Raw genomic sequence first — 14,151 nt, forward strand, 5'->3', positions numbered from 1 at the left:
CCACTGCCAAGTAAACATGCACGGTTATGTGAATGTGTGCTGAAATTCATTTGAAGACACCGTGACAAATGCCATACCTTCAAAAATAGTATTTTAATTTGTAAACAAAATACATTGTAGCACAAACATAGTACAAATAATGAATAAATTCATTTCAACATAAAACTTCTGACTCTTCAGAACTGGGACACAGGCTTATGTTGCACTATGTGGTTTTAGTATTATTTCTGGTGATACTAATTCAGTATCATCTTTAGCTGTTCTGAGGATCAAACATGCCACCTTACCGTTCAAGAATACTCATGCTAACTGTCAGACCAGTTTGTCAACCCAAATTTTTTAAATGACAAAGTGAGGCAATCCTCATTTAAGGGTCCTTCTGTTGCAGAGAGGCATACAATCAGTTGTTTTTAGTAACAAATCCACTGAGCAGCTGCAGTAAACAACGTGGAGTTGGGTGTGCATTTCTTCCAAAGCTTGCGCTATGTCTTCTTTTGTAACAAAAATTACCACAACCACGCATCCAAGGAGAACTTGAACAAAGCTACCAACATGTTGTGTAGTCACTCCACTTCATCTTCCTCACTCTCTGATTCCTCCTCAAACGCTTCCTTAGTTTCCCCGGCTAGAGAGCAGTTTAGAATTGCTTTGCGAATATGTTGCTTTTCTTCTGCAAATAAAAACATGAGAGAAACTAGTCAAATGGCCTTCATCAATTGTATATCCAGTGTTTTGAAATATACTGTTGTGGTGTCTAGAAAACTAAAGACTTAATACATTTAAAGAATTTAACTCTGGTTAACATAATAAATTAATGTTGTTGGTAATGTTATAGAATAGCTAACACACACACACACACCTACACACACACCTACACACACACACACACACACACACACACACACACACACAGAAAATAACTGACTAAGATTGCAGACTAGTACAAATACAAGACAGCATTTAATTATACTCCTTACCTTCATCTTTACATTTAGGGAGCATTCGATGAAGCTGCTGGGTGTTGTACTTGATCAGAAACTTCTGACATGTTCTAATTGTTCCTGAAACAAAAATACCTTCACTTAGACAAGTGTTCAGTTAATACTGAAGATTATTCCAGTTTGTGTATGATTCATTATGAACTGTGTTTTTCTTACCTCCCACATGCAAACAGTTCAGGAAACAAGGGATTTTGTGGCTACGAGTTTCAATGCTGGTAATGAAAGGCAATGCAGACCAGAGGAGTCTGTAACACCTTTTGGGAAAACGTAGGAGTACTATTCCAGTATGAGCATTCAGATATTTCACTAAAAAGAAACAAAAAATAGAGAATACAAAGACATCAGTCAACAATCCAGCATTATGTAAACATTGATATTTTTTGGACTGAAGACTGGTATCATCACTAAGAGTTTACCGACTAGGAAAATCTTTAATATTCTAATTTTAATTTTCTCTCAACAGATCTTAGTGGAATCATCTCATGGGCTTTCAGAAAACCCAAACAGCATATTATTTCAGTTTCCTAAATATTACTAATTTGCTACCAGTGGTGGAAAGTATTTACTCAAGTACTTTATCTAAGTACAAGTCTGAGATACTTTACTTCTGCCTTGCCATTTTATGCTACTTTATACTTCCCCTTCACTACATTTTAGAGAGAAATATTGTGCTTTCTACTAGACTACATACATTTGACAATGTTAGTTACTACTTAGTATAATTATGAAGAATAAATCAGTGGTTTTCCATGTTTTTGGCTGCTGACGTCTTACAAAAGCAGTGCATGGTTGGGCTCACATTTCAGATATGCATGAGCTGTTAACAGCACCATCAATAATGAGATTTTTTTTGTAAACTTGTTACGAGGTTTCTATTCAAGAAATTTTTTTAATTATCAAATTTTTCACCAAAAACCAAAGACTAAAGATAAAGTCCAAACACTGAACTAATTTGTGGTTCAGAACTTCATTTTTTCTTATTTCTATCTCATTATTGATAAAGCAACCCACTCAGATATATCTACTGTACAATAATAAAGACAAACAACAAAAACAACTGTACATAAAGAACTTTAAGTAGCTACAACAGTACCATGCTGCATGTTATGATTGCTTTTATATTCAAACTATTGCAGAAATAATAATTTATCAATTACAAGGAACAAATCCTTCTACTTTAATACTTTAGCTACATCTTACGACTTAAATTTGTATACTTTTACTTTTCATGCAGGAGTTTTTACATTGCTGTATAGGTAATTTCACTAATAAGTAAAGCAACTAAATACCACTAGGTAGTGCTACTATTTATGCAAGGTCTACCTCACTAAATTCTACAGGCAAACATTTTGTGGAATTATTCCTCTACAGCCATCAATTTGACAGCTGTTGTTTACTTTGCTGATTATGATTTATGTCCATTTAGAAAATATAAAGACAGATGCAGAGTAGAATAATGTTAAAATTATCTCTGCCTTCGCCAGCAACAACAGACAGCATAGGGTTTTGTTTTGTTTTTTTAAACTTTGCAGCTGTGAGCAAGTACTTCAAGTTTTGACAGTTTGGGAACATTTTCTGATGTGCATCTTCAGCTAAATGCAGGACGTTCACTTATATTGAAGTATGTATTAATGCTGAGGTTTATCCTTTACCTCAGCAAAGCATCCAAACACTTCTTTCACTGTCGCTTACCAGAAAATCGGATGCTGCACAGTGCTGCTCCATAGTCGCCGTGTGTACGGGCCACCGCCGCCCTGACTGTGGCTGCAACAGCTCGATCATCCAGCAGCAGCAGCTGGCTCTTGTCTGACACGTTGACTTCGCACAATAAGTACCTACCGACAGAAGAGGCACCGTCAGAGCCAACTGTGAACACACAAAATGTGAGAAACGGGAACACGGAAAGCACGTTTTTACCTCGACTTCACGCGCACCATCGCTGCCCCTCTGTCCTTCCGGGGAGGACTTCCGTCAACAAAGCTATCTGCTGCCCAGACATGCGTATTAGCGCCGCCTATTGGACATTACCAACGATGCCGGATGTACTTGACATTAAACACGGAACAGCACGAATTTATAGTCGTCGTTTCAACAACACATCCAGGCTGTTTTTGAAGCTGGAAATAAAAGCACTGAACGCTAACATCACTCCACAGTCGGAGGAGGTGGCAGATGAGAGCTTGAAGAGTCTACAAAATGTTCCGATTTAACTCACACCATTGTTGTGTATCAGATGTAACACAATGCTCGCAGCTGAAGCCACAACGGGCAGACCCGGACACTAAACCCTTCATACCCATCCGGTAACTATGACAACCTCCATCGTTCTCAGCCAATCACCGTCTCGTTTTCCCGTCTCCTATACACGTTTCACGCCATCTTGAAATTACACCCCCAGTTTGTCAAGTCGCTCCCAAATAAAAAAAAAGCACAGCAACTCTTTTCATTCTCGCTGCCGTCTCCGGTATGAACAGTTCTCGAAACAAACCGCCACAGACAGTCAGCAAGGGGCAGACGGACGCAGATACCGGCTTGGAGACGAACCACAGGGAAAGAAAGACCGGTGGAGGAATGCTGAAGAAGCTGAAGTCGAGGCGCAGCCAAACGGAGAAGTGGCCTGTGGTCACAGAGGATGAACTCCGGGCTCTAGGAAGAGACATTTCTCCCGACCATGTCCTGGGTCTACGAGCTGTCACGGAAGGTACGATATGTCAACGTTCATTTGGACTTTGTTAATGGCGACAAAAACACACCGCCTTACGGGGACTATGCATCTTATGCTAATTGTGGCTAACGTTAGTGACGGGGTTTAAAACCAGACGACCACTAATTAAGCCCACTAAATTTAATGAGCACACTCAGTATGCTTTATTAGTCAAACAAGCAACGCTCGTTTGTGGTTTAGCTATATTTTTAGCCAGACTATGTCCAGGGACGTATACATGAATTTGGGGCACCCAGAAGAAATATTGTTGAGGGCACCATATGTTCAAAACTGCAAATCTTTAACCCTCCTATTACCTTCAATTTACTGACATCTTTTATCCTTGGCCCCAGCACTTTAAAACCTCCAGAAAATTATCATAGTTAAAATTGTTACCCAAGTTTATTTGTAAATAACCTTTTAAATAAAATTTCCAAAAAATATGTCAGTCACTTATTTAGAAATGTTAAACATTGAATGGGATCAAATTGACCCCACAGATAATAAGCGGGTTTAAACTCATTTTCTTATTAAGCTGTTTTTTCTGATGTGTTAGCAGGTACAAACTGATTTGCAGTTCTGTCTTTTTTCACCTGGTAAATGTAGGTCTAATGACTAAAGTACTATTTTTATTTTGTTTATTTGCTACATTTAAACCATTTGTTACATCGTGGCCATCCTCAGGCTGAATCCTGAACTCCATTACAGCTGTGGGGATACTTTCATTTTACTGTTTGTAAAGTGTAATGTCCAATGTCAAGTGAATGACAAATATCTTGTCTCCCTCTTTGTGGGAGGTTTGTCTGAAGGAAGCTGTAAAGAACATTAATAGAGAAGTGACCAGTGTATGAATAGCAGAATGTCATAACTTTAATGAATTAATAAAGCCACGTATCCCATGTCTGAGAAAGGCCATATAAAGTTGTTTTGACAAATGAGTTCGCAGACACAGACTCAGACTCATTTGACTAAATCATTCACTTTATTTTGTCCTCCACCCAGTTCAGTGGGAAATATCTGGTGTCGCGATAATCACTAATATTGTTAAAGTACAGTGAGTTTACAAGAGACTGTTCTGTAAATGGATACCTGATGCTGGTGGTTGGTAATCAGATGTTGATTCTCTGAAGTTTCGCCACAGCGAGCGACGCTAATACATTTTGTAAACCTTCAAGTAGTTTTTTGGGGATTTTGGCTCGTTTCCATTTACCCCCCGGGATTGTCATCACCCATCTGCCCCACCTCCCACCACTAACTGCCCTACTTGAACCCTCTGAGTTAAACCCCATGGTTCGCCATCGGACACCCAGTCTACCACAGTTCCAGCTAATGCTTAATGCCTTCCATTGTTTTGGGCTTTTTCCCGGACCAGACAACAATGGCATTACTTCCCTTCTCTCTCACTACACTTTGTTGTCAAGCTGGGGGTCTGTGCTATAGGATTACTCACCACTACTGCAAGGTGCAGGGCCCAGAAAACACATGCTGAAATCTTAGTTGCTCACTGGGTACTGTCTGAGTCCTCTAAGTAAGGGTAAGCCTTTGTGCTACAAAGTACCTTGTGATGTTGTGACTTGTTATGAATTTCAGTGTGTAAGCGTGTGTGTAGCTACATTTAATGAAATATCAAAGAAAAACTGGACACTGATTGCAAATAGGTGCTTGTTTGCTGTCAGATAATGAACTTACCTATTATATATTTTTTGTCATTTTCTAACTTGTGCTGTTATTCCACATTCCAGACTATCTTTGCAGACCTGAGGACAATATCTACAACATTGACTTCACACGTTTCAAAATACGAGATCTTGAGACGGGGACAGTGCTGTTTGAGATTGCCAAACCTCCTAACAGTGGTAAGGGTTAAAATAACTTTTGCCACTACATCTAGCTTAATAATCCTGACATGTAGGACTCGAATGATAAAAAAAAAAAAAAAACCTTCATTGAGAGGCATGCATAAAGAACACAGTGAATGCTGTTCAGTAACAACCTTGGGGTATTGTGTAGTCAATAAAGTACAGTGTTGCCTGAAAACCTCAGGGGAATGCTGTGCATAGCTCTGGCTCCCCTGCCATATGCTCAGTCTGAGTTACTGATATCTGAATAAATATTTGTATGAAAAAACAGAAAGTCCCACAAGTGGACCAATACTTGAGGAGCCATTTTTTTTTTATTGCTTCCTTTTCAGGAGCAACACACCACAAAAAAACAAAACAAAAAAATTAAGAACCCTAAGTGTTTCCTTAGCATGTTGAGCTGATTGATGTAACATTGCTCCTTTAGACCATACGCTATCAAAGCAGTCGATTTCATCACAACATTTTTGGGATCTCTGCTGGATGATAGTTTGAATAATTAATTATTTGAACAAGAGAGACATTTAATCAATAAATGAAACAAACTGTGCCTTTCAGGAGAAGCCATGAAAAAGTGGCATAAGAAAGTTTAAAATAGTTTAAAAGGTAAAGGGCCATATGAAAAAGTTTGGTCAGTACTTAGCAACACTCCCAAGGGCAAATATCACAGCTTGTTGTGGCAGTTGAGTGTCTTTCAGTTTTTTTTTCTTTTTTTAAAAATTCACTCAATCTTCCTGCAGAATGCCTCTAGTTCTATGAGATTTTTGGACTGACGTGCGTGTACTGCTGTTTTGAGATCTGTTGATTGATTTTCTATGATGTTTAGGTTGGAAGACTGTGAGGGACATGGCAAAACATTCAGTTTGCACCATCTAAGAGTGTCCATTGTGCATTTTGGGATTAATCTAAGGGTTGTTATTCTGCTGTGAAGCCATCCTCATTCATCCTTAGATTTTTCACAATGTGATGTTAGCTACCAGAATTTGCTGCTGTTTAATCGAACCCATTCCTGCCTCTTCCAGTGAAATGTTCCCTTTTCCACTAGCTGCAACACAAGCCCAAAGCCTGATCGATTTACCCCTGTGCTTAACAGTTAGAGAAGTGTTATTTTTTTTACATAAAATCCTGCACATATTTTTTTTCTTCAGATATATCTTTGCTCATTGCAGCCAGAAAGTAATCAGTCCTCTGAACTAGTTTCCAAAATGCATGCTTGGCTTGTTCAATTGTTCATTTGCAAACGTCTGATGCTGAATTGTGTGTTGAGAATGCAAGGAGGGTTTTCTCTGAATGACTGTTCTATGCAGGTCATATTTGTGTACGTGGCTCCTCACAGCAGAACCGTGCACCAACACTTCTGACTCTAATAAATCTTCCTCAAGTTGTTTTGCAGTCAAACAAAGGTTTTGACTTGCCTCTCTAGCAATCCTACGTGTAGTTCTCTCTGGAAGTTTTCTTAATATTCTGGGTCTCAACTTGACCTCCATCATTCCTGTTAATGACATTTCTTAATTACATTATGAACTGATGAAATGGCTCCCTGAAAACATCTTGCTCTCTTCTCATAGCCTTCTCCTGCTTTGTGGTCATCAGTAATCAATCATTTCAGAGTGCTTGGCAGCTGCACAAATGAGCCCATTGCTGCTTTTTGTTGGAACAAAGTTTGAGAAGTCAGAATATTTACAGAAGCTTTGAAATTTGCATCAGCTGACCCTTCCTTATGATGAACATGAACAAGTCGTGGCCTTAGCCACCTAATTAAGGTGTGAAACCTTGGTAAAAGTGATCATCGATCAAATTTCTTGGGGTGCCCAGAATTTTTCACAGTGCTCCTTTCATCTTTTTCACTCTAAGATTGTACAAAACAAAAATAAAACACTAAACAGTATCATCATCATCTGTTAGTTGAGGCTTTTTTGAGATCAGTTCAGCAGTTTACAGTGACAGGTGGATAAACCTTTGCATGTCACTGTAATTATGTAGCTATAATGAATGCTATGAATTATTGTAATGTCCTGTCATCTGAACATGTTCTGTGCATCAGGGCCTGTGGAGAATGAAGAGGAGAGTGGGGATGCGGACACCAGTGCAGGGCGTTTTGTCAGATACCAGTTTACACCAGCCTTCCTGAAGCTGTGCACTGTTGGTGCAACGTAAGTAAATGGACTGTAACTTTCTGACTGCATAATAATCAGGCTCATCCGTCTCCTTACAGTCACTTTTAAATGAGGTCTTTCTTGTTTCTGTTTCCTCATTGCAGAGTGGAGTTCACAGTGGGTGACCGGCCCATTAACAGCTTCCGTATGATTGAGAGGCATTACTTCCAGGGACGCCTTCTCAAGAATTTTGACTTTGACTTCGGCTTTTGCATTCCTAACAGCCGCAACACATGTGAACACATTTACGAGTTTCCACAGCTTCCAGACGACCTCAGTGAGCGCTTGTCTGTTAAGTCCATGATATTAGGTCAGTGTTTTACATAACAATCCACATATTAATCTTGTTTTTTTTTTTTGTCCTTCTCTTTTTTCCAGTTCGCCAAATGGTGGAGCACCCTTATGAGACCAGATCAGACAGTTTCTACTTTGTGGACAACAAACTCATCATGCACAACAAGGCAGACTATGCCTACAATGGCGGTCTGTGATAAATGAAGGGAATAATGTATGCAATACCTCCCAGGGGATAGATTTCCTGGATTACAGAAGTATTCTCTCCTATTTGGACATTATTATGAAAGCGAAACCATACTTAATTCAAGAACAACGGACCACATCTGCCTTCATATGAAATCACGGATCCCTTCATTAGCACCTCAAAATCTCAGTTTGTCTGACTCAGAGGGATGTTTTTGTTTAATATTTCTTTGTTTGTATCTGACTGAAGCCTTTATGTTCTGTATTTTGGTTTGTCTTACAAGTGTCATGTTACTGCTTGAACACTTTTGCCTTAAGTTTCTTGCCGTCTCTGCTGGAAAGGGACACTTGGAGTCACAGACCTCTCATGGCAAAGCCTACAGACTGTGTCAGTTAGGATTTCATTTACTTAGAGGACCAGTGTTTAGGATTTAGGGATCTATGTGCAGAAATGGAATATAATTATTCCTTATGTTTTCATTAGTGTACAATTACATGTAACAGCAAATTGTTGTGTTTTTGGTAGCTAAGAATGAGCTCTTCATTGCTACATAGGCGGTGAGTCCTCTTCCGGTGCATGTTCATAGTTTTACATTGAAGTGGCAGCCACCATAGGTTCTCCAACATGCTTGAAAAAAAAGGAGGTTGCAATCTGCAGCCTTTCTGCTAGATGTTCCAAAATCCTACACTGGTTCTTTAAAAATATAGATGTTATCGGTTGATGTTTGTTTGAACTACCTTTTACAAGCGACAATTGTGTTTCCTGTATGGAAAAGCGAGCATTAACTAGATGTCTTACAGTATTGTTAGTAATAGGTGACCATGTAGCACGAGTTAATATTGTTTCATTCTTCCTTCAATATCAGTTGTGAATCACTGAGATTGTTGGTGTCAGCTATTTAAACTTGATGTCCATTTTATATGGTACATTGTTAAATTGACCAATATTTAGTTGAGTACATTTGAATACAACTGCATGTGCTATTTTCATGATTTGAGGTGTCACATTGAACTCTGTTTGTTCTTTCGAACTCTGGGATACATCAAAAGGAAAAGATAGCAGTAGAATCTAAGTTACTGAACTTTACACATCTTGCTTTAGATGCCGTCCATGTCTAAAACGGTTTAGTCTGCTCTCCAATGTGTCATCACACGGTAATTTAATCCCTTCAGGTCTGTCTTTCTGGCTTATTTGTCACAACAGCACTGTGAATCTCATTCTTTATAGTAGCTGAGTTTGGCCCAAAGTGTGATGTATCTATTAAACCGATTGCCGAGTCTATGTTCTGCTGCTTTGCGCTCAGGTTCTCAGTTTACCAGTGAAATGCCACAGTAGCACGCAACTTGACAGTACAGAGTGATGTAGCTGGGTAGTTGATCTATTTTTGATGAGGCACTAGGGTTGGTACAGAGGTTGACCTGTCTTTTTCTATTCACAGAAGCCCTGTTTAAATAATTATACTTGTGATTTTGCAGATTTTAGGCCATGTACTAAAAATTGTACACATTTTCTAATACAAGTTTCGGGACTATTAGGTACACCATTTAAAGCAACTTTGCACAACTGCCCTCTATAGCAGAGTTGATTATTTGATTATTAGTCATTTAGTGTGATGCTGTTGGATTGTGTTTCATCTACTGGAAGGTGATCATGAAAGGTTGTCCAAAATTCCTGGAAAGCACCAACAATGAAGAGTTTGAAATTAGTTCCTGCTTGCAACATTAACTCCAGCCCAAGCATTCTGAATATGTCTGCTGTCATCTGCTGGTTCCCTTTCTTTGATTTTCTTATTGTACAGAAATGAATGAAAATCAGCATCTACCCGTAAGGTTGGAAAGAATTCTAAAGCTTTGAGTTGCTTGAAGGCTATTTGGAAATTTGCATTTAAATCAGGCATACACCTGGAGATTTGTAATCTTTCAGTGCACATGATCTGGGCTTCCTCTTACTGTGTGCTCTAACATCAATTCCATGTGCCTTGAATCTAGGTGTTGATTGATTTTTGTTTTTTCTTTTACTTTTAAAGAAACTTGTATTTCATGCACCTGTCAGACAAACACAGCAGTAAGCTGAAGGGATGATATTTTCACTCCTCATATCACGCTCTCTGTTACTGCCTTGCATAAAACAGGATGTTTTATAGCCTGTGTTGAGCACGCATTGAAACGTAATGTAGCTTATTTGTAATTTAACAGGTGGGATATCAAGCACATTTCGACAGGTGTAGTCTTTGCTCCATGACACAACCTCAGTTTTTTGTGAGTTGGACTCAATGGATGTATCTTCGTTCGGCTGCTGATAAGCAGCACTGCTGTTGTGGTAGCTGGGAAGACTGTACTTTGTTTAGCCATACAATATCAGTCCGTGGTATTTTCTCTAAATGCCTTTATAGGTTTGTACACTTTGTAGATCTGTGCAAAAAGACTACGTGACTGACACAAACATTTTATGGATCCATTCTATAACCTGTTGCATGGATTCCACTTTTGTATCGGCTGATTTTACAAATGACACATGTCTTGTCAGATTTGTTGTAAATAAAAATGACTGTCTGCAAAATACACACTGAATATCTAGTAGTCATTATAAGTGATAATTCAGTTGTTGTTGTTTGTTGTCCCAAATTGTATGTTAACGGAATAATAAACGTAGCAGGGGATCTGACAATGTGGCAGTAAGACAATAAGAAACTAAGAAATCTATTTAAATATACATTTATTGAACTGTTATTTTCTGCTGATTTAGTCTAAACTTATTCTAAATCTGTTATATGTGCACCATCCAAAAACTAGGGTTCTAACAGGTATCGGCCTGGCCAAATATTGGTGTTAATTTTTTATTATTATTTTTTAACCAACACCATCCATCCATCCATTATCTATACACCGCTTCATCCTCACTAGGGTTGTGGGGGGGCTGGAGCCTATCCCACTGACTCAGGGTGAAGGCAGGGTTAACAAAGGTGTTTATAAAAGAATGTTATGTTGGAGTTTGTGTTACTGTAAATGACACCAAGATTTAAATGTATGTTGCCTTCAAGTATCAGTTATCTGTTCCCTGGATTACAAATAATCAGTATTGATATCGACTTAAATTATATTTAACCCAACAATTTTGGACTGCTTTTGCAAAAACTGCACATTTTCCTTTTTTGATTTTTTATTATGATATGACATGAATTTATGACATCAAGTTTGTTTTAATTTCTGTGTAATTCAGATATCCACTGCTCTAGCTGGGGAGGTAAAATGTGTGAGCTCTGGAGGATAAATGAAATTTTAATCGTCATTTGGTCCGTTATTTCGGTCAAACAGTTTGTTAGCCAAAGCTGTATAACATTCGTGATGAATAGAAGCACGTACCTGAGAATTAAGCCAGTTAATTGTGTCCGAAGTGCTCCGCAACTACAAAACTACATTACCCAGAACCCTCAGCTCAAAACACACAACACCAGCAGCACGTGCTTCCATCATGGCGGCCCCCGCTAAAAAGATGGTCGGTGCTTCGGACTCCAGCAGCAGCGACGACGAAGAACTTAGAAGATGTCAGGAGGCAGTTTGGGAGACAAAAACTAACAGGAACAAAGGTGAAAGTTTTTCTGTCATGTTGGAATAACAGACGAATTCAACAGTGATGACAACGTGTTTTAATGCCACCAGAAATAAGCTGCATTAGCCCAGTGAAGTCCGCTGCTAGTGTTTGTAGTTCATGTACACAAGTGAAAGTTGATTAAACAGTTGAATGAATGTAAGAAATATACGTTCATACGGCTGGACTTAGAGTTTCGTGGCTTTAACTTTAACCTACAGCTGCAACTGAGCTTGTTAGTCCCTCAAAACACTATTTGTAAATGAAACGTGTCTGTTACTGACTTAAGCTACGTGTTTGTCTTTTTAAGATGCAGACAGTGATGTCAAGGAGTCAAAGCGGTGAGTGATGCTATGAAAACATCCACTGACTGTACAGCCATGCAGAAAGGAAAGAAGAGTTTTATGTTGAATATACATCTTGTTTTCCATGAATTGGAGACACTACATCTAAGTAGAGTAACACTTTGTAGTGATTAGATATGAGCATAAAACCTGCACAGTTGATTACTTGCATTAATGCATTTTTTTTCTTGTTTTTATGACAATTTTTCCCAAAAAATTTTATGTTTAAATATCCAAATGTAAGCTATTTAAAAAAGCATTAATTTGAATTGATTCTGCGAATAGAAATCTGAGCTTCTGTTTAAGGTCAGGTTGAAAATCTTTGTTCCATTTTGTAGACATTTTAGAGGTAAAATCTTTATTTTTTTTTTATCACTTCGTAAGTTGGAAAATACTGTCAACAGCCAGAAAAAACTAATTTAAATGAAACATGAACAAACCCCCTCCTTTAGAAAATAGATATAATTAAAAGTGCAAAAAGTATTTCTGTTTTTAAATATACTAAATGTGTTTTCCATACTAAGAGGGCATGCTTTGGAAGCAAAATATTCCATAATGTCAAAATTGACCAGTGCATGACATATTTTATGGTTTTCCCTGTAGTGTTGCCTTAAAATATACAACCTGCATTGGATTAACTTTTAAGCTAAATTTGCATTAAGTTAGAGAACTATAACAATCAACTTTTATTTGTGAATACTGAGAAATTTAATGAGATTATTGTGTTGTCTTGTGCAACAGTGTCGTTGTCGCCGACCATGAACATGATGGCAACGAGCTCCAGGTCACCCAAGGATTTCGAACACACGTTGCTAAAAAATTAGGGCATTTCCTTGACAGGTAACTTGTTTTATTTATTGCTGGAATATGCAATTTTCTAATTATTATTACTTGAAGAAACCAGGTTTCTCATTATTTTGGACTCTCAGTTGCATTGTGGAGCTGCGGCCTGAAGCTTCATCTTGTGTGGAATCAGCAAAATGTAGTGATGATGATGATGAAGGTAAAGTTTCTTTGTCCTTTATTATTTTATCAGAAGTTTGCATCATCTTTTTCAATATAAAGCTTTTCTTCTTTCAGGATTTCGTCTGTTTTCAACATCAGTTCCAGGACAAAAAGCTGAAGATGCTCCAGCTCCTGCGAGGCGTCGGCCTGTTCAGAGCTCAAGGTTCTTCATCCTTTTCTCTGTCTTTTTTTTTTTCAAAGGATATTTGTTAGTTTTTGTACTCCTGTATGTGACATTGTCCATCTCTTTTCTCCTCATAGTGACAGCGACAGTGAGATGGAAAAAAGACTGAAGGAGGCAGCGGTGTCCGTCAAAGATCTCCTACCCTCATCGATGCTGCCCTCTACGCTCTCACCTCAGTCGACAGAGCTTCCCTGCTCAGAAAAAATCAAGAAGAAGAAGAAAAAGAAGAAAGTGGCAGAGGAAGAGGAGAGCCATGCTATTGTGAAAAAGAAAAAGAGGGAGCAGAATCAAGAGGGGAGTGAACAGGTGGACTCTGCTGCTAATGCTCAAAGCAACGGTGAGCACAAGAACTCAGAGCCGGAACACACACAAGCCAAAGTAAAACGGAAAAAGAAAAAGAGGCGTGAAGGAAACACAGAGGAAGCTTTGAACTGACTGTTTTTTATGACAAACTGTCCACTGTTTTAGATTGTTCCATTCTGCTGTTGTGTGTTCAGATGTTGTTAAGATGTGGTATTTAAGGGGGCCACTTTCGCTCTTTCAAACATTTGCATGCCATGACTCATGGTTATACTTGAGATAGTCTTTACTTTGTCATGAAAGATACTCAGTGTGAAAAAAACATTTAAAGCAGTTAGTTAAAAAAAATATTGCAGGCAACATGCGAGTGACAAGTTTCACCTGAATTTACTTTTCTTTTTTTTTTTAATATTACAAAACATCATTTTAATAAAAAATACATTTTGGTGTTGATTTTCAGTTGATTCTCTGCTGTATCAAAAGTGAGTCAGACAGTCTTTGAGGCATCAAAGCTGACTCATCCTTTGGG

At 38.4% G+C, this 14,151-nt stretch overlaps 3 protein-coding genes across 4 annotated transcripts; 2 read left to right on the plus strand and 1 right to left on the minus strand.

Moving 5' to 3' along the window:
• Window positions 1-323: 323 nt before the first annotated feature.
• pop5 (POP5 homolog, ribonuclease P/MRP subunit) lies at window positions 324-3,189 on the minus strand. Its single transcript, XM_008297882.1, has 5 exons — window positions 2,919-3,189; window positions 2,694-2,836; window positions 1,158-1,307; window positions 978-1,061; window positions 324-670 (listed from the first exon to the last, which is right to left on the minus strand). The coding sequence occupies exons 1-5, from the start codon at window positions 2,936-2,938 to the stop codon at window positions 564-566; spliced, it is 504 nt and encodes a 167-aa protein (XP_008296104.1). The 5' UTR covers window positions 2,939-3,189; the 3' UTR covers window positions 324-563.
• Window positions 3,190-3,387: 198 nt separating this feature from the next.
• Window positions 3,388-10,762, plus strand: unc119b (unc-119 lipid binding chaperone B). Its single transcript, XM_008297884.1, has 5 exons — window positions 3,388-3,702; window positions 5,448-5,561; window positions 7,609-7,717; window positions 7,825-7,997; window positions 8,099-10,762. The coding sequence occupies exons 1-5, from the start codon at window positions 3,468-3,470 to the stop codon at window positions 8,209-8,211; spliced, it is 744 nt and encodes a 247-aa protein (XP_008296106.1). The 5' UTR covers window positions 3,388-3,467; the 3' UTR covers window positions 8,212-10,762.
• Window positions 10,763-11,656: 894 nt separating this feature from the next.
• Window positions 11,657-14,075, plus strand: cunh12orf43 (chromosome unknown C12orf43 homolog). 2 transcript variants are annotated; one of them, XM_008297887.1, is made up of 6 exons: window positions 11,657-11,787; window positions 12,100-12,130; window positions 12,875-12,973; window positions 13,063-13,136; window positions 13,214-13,301; window positions 13,400-14,075. In XM_008297887.1, the coding sequence occupies exons 1-6, from the start codon at window positions 11,673-11,675 to the stop codon at window positions 13,755-13,757; spliced, it is 765 nt and encodes a 254-aa protein (XP_008296109.1). In that variant the 5' UTR covers window positions 11,657-11,672; the 3' UTR covers window positions 13,758-14,075. The 2 variants fall into 2 exon arrangements, with proteins under 2 accessions (XP_008296109.1, XP_008296110.1); XM_008297888.1 differs by having other exon boundaries at window positions 12,106-12,130.
• The last annotated feature ends 76 nt before the right edge of the window (window positions 14,076-14,151 follow it).

Source organism: Stegastes partitus, unplaced genomic scaffold, assembly GCF_000690725.1.
Source record: "Stegastes partitus isolate 25-593 unplaced genomic scaffold, Stegastes_partitus-1.0.2 Scaffold1256, whole genome shotgun sequence".
Classification (NCBI taxonomy): Eukaryota; Metazoa; Chordata; class Actinopteri; family Pomacentridae; genus Stegastes; species Stegastes partitus.